Genomic DNA, 10,796 nt, shown 5'->3' with positions numbered 1-10,796 from the left:
AAAAAAATTTATAATGAAAAACATATACCATAACTTTTTATCTATAATTAATATCAAAAAAAAAAAAAAAAAAAAAAAAAAAATGTTGACATAAATTTAATTTTAGTTATATATATTGAAAATAATAAAATATTTTTGTGAATTTTATAATATAATAAAAAAGTGAAATTATATAAAAACTAACTTTTATTTATATTACCAAAAATGAATTATATATATATTATTACATAGTTTTTATTTTTGCACAGCTATTTAGTATTCTTTAAAAAAAAAAAAAATAAGAAAAATAGAAAAAAAGTTGAAAAAAATGAAAATAGTGATACAAGGGAATGAATAATAATAAAATAATCAAATTATCACAATTAATTATATGCATATAAAATATTAAAATAATTATTTTTCATTTTATTTAATAAGAATTATAGTGAATAAAAAAACAGAAGATATTTATGCAAATATATGTGTGCATGTTATGTGAGATATATCATTTATTTAAGAATAAGAAAAAAGATATCTGTGAAAAGTTTATTATAATTATGTGTGTAATATTATGTAACTTTATTATTAAAGAACTAAATACAATGATGTTATATAATGAACTTTTTTAAAAAAATGTAAATATATCCATTTATATGTATTAGTAAATATTCATATGTTTAAATAATTAAAAATGTTTATGAATAATTTTAAAAAGTATAAAATTTTTTCTGATGTTGTTAAGTCTAAGAGTATACTTTAGTAACTTTTTTTTTTTTTTTCCTTTACTATTTTCATTTATTTTTATGGACTTTTTTTTATTACTTTTTCCTTTACTTATTCTATTATTTTTTAATTTATAGCTTTTTATTAAAATACATTTAGTGTGTACTTAATTTCATTGGCTGTATAATACTTATATTAAAATGTCTACTCTTTTTTAAAAATTATAATTTTCTATTATTTTTTGATGAAATTCTTTGAAATATATATTGTAGTAAAATAATTAAATTAATAGAAACTTAAATTTTTTAGAATTACCTTTTTTACTTTTATTTGTAGTACCTTTTTAAATAATTAACTGTAGAGAAAATTGTTTATGAAATTTTTTTGTGAAATAAAAGCAATTTATATAATTCTGTTTTTTTTTTTTTTTTTTTTTTTAGTTTTTTTTCACGTTATAATTCTGAATTTTTATAAGATTAAAAACGAAAAAAATATATATTATAAAATCTATAAAAGTAATATATTGAATTTAAATATGATCATAATTTTTTTTTTAAGCCTTTATTTTTAAGTTAATTTTAGTAATACGGTTTCATATTATTATTTATTTTGTAGTACTTTTAATTCAAAAATCATATATTTTTTTTTTTTAGATGATTAATTTAAATCATGGATAGAAATATAAGAACAAAAATAAATGGTAAGGTGAGACATTTTATTAAATATAAGAGTAATTTATGCTTTATAATAATCATTTAATTACAACATTTTCATGTATGAATTATCTTAAATGTATTCTTGTAAAAATTTAATTCAATTAATTCTATTTTTTAGAAGACATTATTAAAATAAATAATGAAATTAATAAATACTTAGTCTATAAATACTAAAGGTATGTATATATTTCTTAAATAAGGAGAAAAAAATAGATAAAATAAAAAAAAAAAAAAATATAGAATAAATGAGTACTATATAACTAAATGAAAATTTCGCAAAAAGTAATATATAGAAGTATGTTATGTAGATTCACTAATTTTTATTAGCCTGTTTTTATTCCTTTTTTAATAATTTTCAATGTAATTTTTCAACTAATGAAATTTAAAAAATTACATTAAATTATACTTATATACCTTTATATGCAAATACGAATGATTAAATGATTATATCACAATAATAGGAAATCAAAAAAAAATTATCTTCAATATCTTTTTCACCATGAATACTTTTATAGAATTGGAAAAAAAAAAAAAAAAACGTTAATTACCATGCATATAACAAAATGTTTTTAGGTTATATATATTTAATAATTTTTAATTCTTCATAAAAAACATTTTAATTTTGTTTTTGTATTTAGATTAAATCCCAAATAAAGAAAAAATGGTAATATGTGTCTTTTTTATATTTTTAAATAATTTAATTTTTTAAAAAAAAATAAAAAAACAAGAATAATTTAGAGCAGTCTCTTAATATTAGTACATATATATTTCTATGTGTTTTATTTAAAAATATTTTTTTTATTTTCTTTTATTTTTCTTTTTGACATTTTTTTTTTTATAAATTTTCTTTTTCTATTTATCTATTAAGAATTTTTATTGTATTCTTTTTAATTTATATTTTTTTACTTTTATATTCTGTTTAATAAATAAAAAAATTATATGAGGTTATCAAAAAAGTTCATAATAAATAATAGTATATGTACAAATATGTATAAATGCAAAACATTTAAGATTCTATGATTGTGTTTATATCTTTATATATATTTTCTAATGGTCCCTTTTCTCTAATAAATTTACAATTAACACCATCAGAAATAATTCTTCCTTTTTTTTTATATTCTTGATATTCATCCTTTGAAAATTTAGTAAATCCCCACTTATTACTAATAAAAACTTTTTGCCTTCCTGGGAATTTATATTTTGCTCTTCTTAAAGCTTCAGCTGCTTTAGGAACAAAATTTTCTTTCGTTCTAATAGAAAGTAATACCTGACCTATATCTACCCTTGCTACAACCCCATTAGGTTTTCCAAATGCTCCTCTCATACCTGTTTGAAGCCTATCAGCTCCAGCACATGACAACATTTTATTTATCCTTAAAACATGAAATGGATGTACTCTTATTCTTAAATGAAAATTATCTTTACCACAATTTGTTATCATATATTTATTTGCGCAAATACGTGCAGCTTCTAATGCTTCAGATGATATTTGTTCATATTCATAAGAAACTAAATGCACAACTCCACTAAATTCATTTACATCTGCCTTTTTTTTTCCCATATCATAAATTCTTATTTTAGGATCAGGAACACCTCTACAGTATCTACTTTTGGGATAAGGCTTATTTTTACAATATCTATAACACCTAGCTGGTCTTCTACCCATCTAAATTAAAAAAAAGAAAAAAAAAAAAATATATACATTTATATTTACACAACAAGAACATAATTTAAAATTTTTTTAAACAAAAATTAAAATTATAACTTCTCTTTTTATTTTAAAAATATTTTAACAGTGATTTTAAAATTTTTTTTTCTAATTTTCATAAAAATATTTATTTGATAATTTTATAAAGCTTCATATAAAAATTTATTAAGATTGTCCTTTTTCAAACTTATAGATTTTTTTTTTTTTTTTTTTATCTTACCTTACTAAAATTTATAAATAATATCAGAAAATATATTAAAAAGTTATGTCAAATATATTTTATAATAGCATTTATTAATCACTATAATGCTCCAAAAACATGAAAAAAATTATTAATAAATCTTAATAAAAATAAAGGAATGAAAAAAAAAAAAAAATAAATAAATAAAAATTTCAAAATTGGGGCAATAATTCAAAATAATTTTTTAGTACAATTATATATATATGCATATATAATTATTCTACATGAAAAAAAAAAAAAAAAAAAAAAAAAAAAAAAAAAGTATGTATCAAATAAATTTCCACTTTATATTTTTTTAATTAAAAAAAATTTAGTAAAATACACTAATTCAAAATAAACAAGAAAAGGAATAAAAAGAAAAAACTTTTAATTTTTATTATTTTATATATTAAACATGTAGTTATGAAACTTTTAAGTTATTTATTCATATTAATATATGAAATTATGAAGTTAAATCTCAACCCCTTTTCCCTCTAAAAATTATAATTTAATATAAAAATTATAATTTTTATACATATAATTATACAAAAGTATACTTTATTTTTGCTGTATCTTTACTTTCATAGTACCGTATAAACTTTTTATTAGAGATGCTTAATATATACATAAAATTATTTTGTTTCATAAGTTTAAGAATTTATGAAAATTTTATATTATGTAATTTATTAAATATCTACGGAGATAATTTATTATTTTTTTTTTTTTTTTTAATAAAATATTATCTTTTAAAAATCATTGTGTTATGTCCCTTTTTAATGATTGTGAACTTTTTAATTTTTTCTCTTGAATTGATATATATATATATTTATTTAATTTTGAGAAGAAAATTAGTTGAATTACAATTATGAATGGAAAAAAAGAGTAAAGATACTAAAATTTTTATGATAGATGAGATGTATATAATTATAATATCTTAAGGACTTTATTTCAAAATATAAATTACTTTTAATTTTTAATATTATTACATATATAACTTTATAATATTTTATGATTTTATATTTTAACATATTATTAAATGCTATTCCTATTTTAATATTATGTTATATTAAGATAAAGATATAATAATATATTTTTGTATTGGTTAAGAAAAACAGTTTTTTACGTAAATGGTAAAGATATCATCAGAAAATAAAAAATTTTGAAATTTTCTGTTATAATTGCATGATTATTATTCAAATGATTTTTCCTTATACTATAAAACGTAAAAATTAAAATATTTTATACTATAAAATAAGTAACATCTTAAAATTTTAAGAGGTATTATAAACTATTATACTAATTAAATACAGATTTTTGCGAAAATAATAAAAAAGAAGATGAATTAAGAACTAATTTTTTAAGATACTACATAATATATTTTTAAAACTTTTTAAGATTAGTTATTACGTATAAATTTTATTTAAAATTAGTCTGTAATACAAATATAAGATTATTTGATTTATTTACTTTTTTTTTTTTTTTTTTTTTTAAAACACTATGAAGTGTAATGTATAACATAAAATTATCTTGAAATTTTTTTATTATGTAAAAAGATGAAATTAATGTTTTTTAAAATGAAAAAGAAAACAGATATAAAAAGTTTTAAAGTTTTTTAAATTTTTTTTTTTTTTGTTTGTATTTATGTTAAAATTATTTATATAAATATTAATTATAAAGATTTGTACATGTACTTATATTTATTTTTAAAAAAACAATGTCAAAACAATTCTTTTTTTTTTTTTATAAAAGGTTATGAATTTTTATATGTTCTTGATGCTTAAAAATCCTCCGAAAGAGAAATAGAATTTTTATTTTTATACATTAATAATTTTTATAGTATTTTTTTAAAAATACAATACGACTTTTAACTTTTTTTTTTTTTTATTGATAAAAATGTTTTTATTTAATGAAATGAATTAAAACAATATATATTTAGTAATTTCGTTATTTTAAAAGCATTTTAATAAAATTTTTTGTAAAAAGAGAGAAGAAAGCTTGAAGTAACTACTTATTATATGCATATTTCTTTGTTTTATTATTTTATATATTTATGTAATGTTTTTATTTTTATATTTCTAAATATATGCACATTTAAAATTAAAATGAAGTAATCACTCGCCATTAATGATCAGAACATTTCATGCTTCTATTCTCTAAATGAACAACATAAAAATTAATATATTTATATATGCACACATAATTATATAAATAAATCAATTTAAAATTTTTTTTTTTCAGGTTAAATGTTATTATTTAAAAAATTGTTTATTTTTAAGAACTACATATATAAACATTTTAAAAAATTTTAAGTTAAACTGCATATAAATATATACATACATATGTTTATATATATGTTTTTAAATATATAATTTTTTTTTTTTTTCTCATATTTTAGATAAAAAAAAAATGTGAGCAAATAAAACATATGCGATATTAAAAAAAAAAATATATATATATATATAAGATAAAAAAAAAAACATTAATTAAAAATTTTAAGTAGGCAAATATGTAAAAATTCGGAAGTATAGCTAAAATTTATATACATAATTTGTGAATTAAAATTAAATTATTATTTAGAAGATTCTATCTTTATTAAGAATTTACATTTCCTTTTTTTTTATTTTTTTTATATTTTTCTATAAATATATAATATATTTATACATATATGTAATATACATAATCATATACATATATACGTACGTATAAATATACATTTATACATATAAACTCTTATGTAATAAATTAATTTATTTTTATAGTTTTTAAACTTTGTTATTTTTTTTATCTTTATATATATATATATATATATATATATATATATATATATATATATATATATATAAATTATTTCAAAATTTAGTTAAAATTTTTACATTTAAAAATAATATCGAAAAAAGAAAAGGAATTTTAGATAAAAAAAAATGTCTGCAGGTGCCGTTGGTGTTGAAAATAGATATTTGATGAAAAATAAAAAAAATAAAAATAATTCGCATGAATGCATAAATGTAGATATAAATCACATTATAAAAGATATATATGGTTATAAAAATGGTAGAAAAAGAAATATTCAATTTATATATGATGACACAATAATTAATCAAGACACCAAAAAAATAAATAAAAAGGTAAAAACAGAAAATAATAATTTTAGTAATATTATTAAATGTGATAACGAAAATGAAAATAAAAAAGATGATTCAGTAACTTATGAAGATATTAATAATAATAATTATTGTAATTATACCGAATTTAATGATTTAAAAAATAATGATATTGTAAATGTCTCACCGTCGTTACTCTCACCGAAAGAAGAGAACCTTAAATTTATATCCAGAAAAATTGAGTCATGTATAGATAATATTTTAGAAAGTATACTTACATGTAATGAAATTAATCAAGCCAAAAGAATTATGATACCATTATTAAGTGATTTTATACAAAATAATTTTATTAATAATGATGATTACGAAAAAAATCAAAATTCTTATAAACTGAAGATTGACACCTTACAAAAAGAAAAAAAAGTTTTAATTAGTGCTGTAAAAATTCAATATCAAAAAATTGCACAATTTCAGAAACTAATAGAAAATCAAAAAAATGAATTAAAAAAAAAAAGTGATGAATTAAATCAAATAAAGGCTAAAGTACATCAATATTTTTATGACATTAACAATCCTAATAAAAGAAACTTTTCCATTTTATCACCAGATGTATATTGAGTTAAAAATATAAAAAAAATAATGATTATTTGATAATTTATAAAAATATAAGTTCTTTTTGATTATTTGAAATTTGATTATAATTTTCATATAAATATGATAAATTTTTGTATTATAGGATTTATATAAAAAGAAAAATAACGTAGTAGTTTGTAAAAAAAAAACAGAACCATCTTTACAATTCATCTATTATTAATGTGTAGTTTTGCAAAAAAACTTTTTTTTTTTTAACACTCAAGAAATATTTTAATCTTTATTAATTTATTTTAATATATTTTTAAAAGAATTTGAGAGAAAAAAAAAAAAACTAAAATTTATATATATTGGTCAAGAATTGAAATAAATATTTGTTGCTATTGAAATAATGAATAAAAAATTGAGAGTATAAATTCTTTTTTTTTAATAGATTTACCTTTTATCAAAACACTATTATTATGAAGTTCCAAAAAAAAAAAAAAAAAAAAAAAAAAAAAAAAAAAAAGAACCATGAATATATATTATGTTGTATGTACATTTATTACATATATATATTTATATATACATATATATGTATATATATATATATATATTTTTTTTTTTTTTAATTGTTAAATTTTTACATTTTGTAATTATAATTTTTTTTTCATAAATTATGAAAACATAAAAATAAAATTAGACTTAAATAACTTTTAAATATTATATATAAATAATAATTTGATTTAATAATTTTGTGAAGAATGATAAACTAGTTCCTAATTTTTCAAATATTTCAAATGAACAAAAGAATTTTATTAAATATTGTATTTTTTATTTATTAGATTTTCATAATTTTTATTATTAAAATACATTGAAAAATATGCATTTTTTCATCAAAGCAACTTCACTAATTTTCATTGTATTTTAGTGGAATAAGTGGAAATTAAACAAAAATAATAAATTTTTGGTATTTTTTTTTTTTTTTTTTTTTGTTTTAACAATTAAAGTAATATTTAAAAGCAAATAATAAAAATATGAGTTTAACAAAATTGAGTAAAAACTAATATACATTTTTTTCTAGTTAAAATGTATAAAAAAAAAAAAAAAAAATTATTTAAAAATATACACATATATTATGTAATGGATAATTTAAAAGTGAATTACAGTTTAAAAAAAAAAATTATTTTATTTTTTTTTTTTCATGTAATTTAACATATTTTTTTATTCATAAAAATAAGATTGAGATCAATATTTCTTTTTTTTTCTTTCTTTTTTTGCATTTTGTATTGAGCTATATAAGCAGATGCATAATCATGTTGTTTCTTTATTTCATTTAAATTAATTGGTAAGTTAATTAGAGGATTATAATTATTATCTTGTAATTCTTCATCGTTGTTGTTTAGAGTATTGTTACTAACTGAGAATTGCTCTTTTGTTTTATCAAAAGATATTTCATTGTTTGATATATTACTTTCATTGAAATTAACTTTATTTTCATTATTCTGGCTATTATAGTTTTTGTCATTTTGCATTACCTCATTACTATTATTTATAAAATTATCTGATATATTATTATTATTTTCAAAAGGCATTTTTTTATCTTTATTTGTATTTAATAATCCTCCAACTGATGATACATTTGTCTCCTCATTAGAATCATTAATTTTTTGATTTTTAATAATAGTATCAATAACATTTTTAATATTTGTATTAATAATTAATTCATCTGAATTTATAAATTTGGAACAATTAGGGCATTTCATAACTTGTACCTTCTGGTCTGAACTACTGTGATATGATTGATCAATTTTTCTTTTCTTATTGTATTTGAATAAACATGATTTGCAATAAGTTTCTCCACAACAATGTAATGTTATTGGAGATGAATACAATTTTTTACATAATAAACATTTATATATATTAGAAAATTTGTCACTTTCATTTTTATTATTGTTATCATTTACACCTAAATAAATATTTATTTTATCATCAACACTTCTATATAAATAAGCACTGCCACTTACATCTTCTACATCTTTCATTACCCCATAACTACCATCTTTTAATATATATATTTGATCATATTTATAAATATCTTCCGATTTTATTTTAGTCAAGAAATTGGCTGGTATTCCTGTGGGAATTTTTATCTTCTTATTATTATTGAAATTGCTCATTGTGCAATTTTTTATACTGTGTCCTTTTTTACCACACATATGGCATATATAATTTGGAGAAATAAATTTTGTGTTTGTTTCTGCTTGTATATTATTTAAATTATTCTTCTGACCATTTTTTAATTTGTAACATTTATTTTGTATATTTTGTTTTTGGTACATCATCATTCCGCTTGATACATTTTCTGTTTTATTATAACTATTAAAATTTCTTTTAGATATTGTAGGTGATGTTACCTTTTTCAGTTTATTTTGAAAAAAATTTGTATTATTTTTGTCTTTTTTGAAATAGTTCATTTTTGATTTATAATCACTACGATATAAGTTATTCTTTTCCATTACTTCTTGAATTTTCATATCTTCATCATCGTTATCTTCTTTTATATTATTTCTATTGTAAACATTCCATGGTTTGTTGTTATAAGAATAATTTTGTAATTTATTTATTTTTGATATTTTATTTGCATCATGGTTATTTAATTTATCACTATTTTTACTTAAATTGAAATCTTCATTCTTTTTTAAATTCGATGTATCTTTATTTTCTATTGTGTTTTTGTTTCTTTCCAGATACTTTTCATTACTTTTTTGTAACAATTCTTTTACAACATCAATGTTACTTCTTTGTATTTCAATTAACATTTCATTATGAATACTTTCATATTCACTTAAAACTTCATTATTATAATATAATAGTATATCTAAATTATTCTGCAAGTTTAAATTAATTTCCTCTAAAATCTTTTTCTTTATTGTATTGTAACTACATGGTAAAGATATCCTTAAAATATTTGCATCTCCCTTACTTCCCTTAAAATTCCAGTAAATAAATGTATTGCTCATTTTTTTTTATTTTATTTTTTTTTTTTAAATTACTTCACAAAAACTAATTAAAGGATGTGAAAAGTTAATATAAAATCTTTTTTAATGTTAATTTTACGGTATATACCTTTTTCATAAAAATATTTTAATATATCATATAAAATTCACAACATATATACTATGAAAATTAAAGTTAAATTTCAAGTTATGCAAGTACACAAATATAAATTATAAAATAATGATAACAACTTTAACACAGAACTATAAAAATTCATAAATATATTTAATTTTTAGATATAAAAAAAAAAAAAAAAAAAATACCTTTTTAAATATATTTTTTTTTTAATCTAAAATTTTTTCCTTTTAATTAATTATCATTTCTAATTTTTATGTATCAACAACAAAAGTTCTTATATATATATTTATTTCTTCTATAAAGTATAATTTTCTAATATTTGGTTGCGAATATTATATTTTTTTTTTTTTTTTTTTTTTTTTTTTTTTTTTTTTTTTTTTTTTTTGTCTTTTATTTTATATTCCTACTTTTTTCTTTTTTTTTTAAATTATTCTGTACTTTATAAATGAAAAAAAAAAGTAAAAATGTGTATACATTGAATATTAGAATAATCCTAATTTTTTATTTTTATCTAATGAAAAAGAATGTTTTTCCAAGAATATGTATATAAAAAAAAGCATATAATTTAAGAAAAAAATAATTTATTATATGTATATTAAATTAAAACAAATATAAGATAAAAAAAAAAAAAAAAAAAAAAA

At 16.7% G+C, this 10,796-nt stretch overlaps 3 protein-coding genes across 3 annotated transcripts; 1 reads left to right on the top strand and 2 right to left on the bottom strand.

The window, feature by feature from the left end:
• Positions 1–2,424: 2,424 nt before the first annotated feature.
• Positions 2,425–3,084, bottom strand: PGAL8A_00285900 (60S ribosomal protein L10, putative; the record flags this gene model as incomplete). Its single annotated transcript, XM_028671859.1, has 1 exon — positions 2,425–3,084. The coding sequence occupies one exon, from the start codon at positions 3,082–3,084 to the stop codon at positions 2,425–2,427; it is 660 nt and encodes a 219-aa protein (XP_028528470.1).
• Positions 3,085–6,267: 3,183 nt separating this feature from the next.
• Positions 6,268–7,065, top strand: PGAL8A_00285800 (conserved Plasmodium protein, unknown function; the record flags this gene model as incomplete). The annotated part of the gene is made up of 1 exon (XM_028671858.1): positions 6,268–7,065. One exon carries the CDS (start codon positions 6,268–6,270, stop codon positions 7,063–7,065), a length of 798 nt encoding a protein of 265 aa, XP_028528469.1.
• Positions 7,066–8,228: 1,163 nt separating this feature from the next.
• Positions 8,229–10,040, bottom strand: PGAL8A_00285700 (conserved Plasmodium protein, unknown function; the record flags this gene model as incomplete). Its single annotated transcript, XM_028671857.1, has 1 exon — positions 8,229–10,040. The coding sequence occupies one exon, from the start codon at positions 10,038–10,040 to the stop codon at positions 8,229–8,231; it is 1,812 nt and encodes a 603-aa protein (XP_028528468.1).
• Between the last annotated feature and the right edge of the window lie 756 nt (positions 10,041–10,796).

This window comes from Plasmodium gallinaceum (genome assembly GCF_900005855.1).
Source record: "Plasmodium gallinaceum strain 8A genome assembly, contig: PGAL8A_v1_87, whole genome shotgun sequence".
Classification (NCBI taxonomy): domain Eukaryota; phylum Apicomplexa; class Aconoidasida; order Haemosporida; family Plasmodiidae; genus Plasmodium; species Plasmodium gallinaceum.
This window is presented reverse-complemented; position numbering and strand designations above follow the sequence as displayed.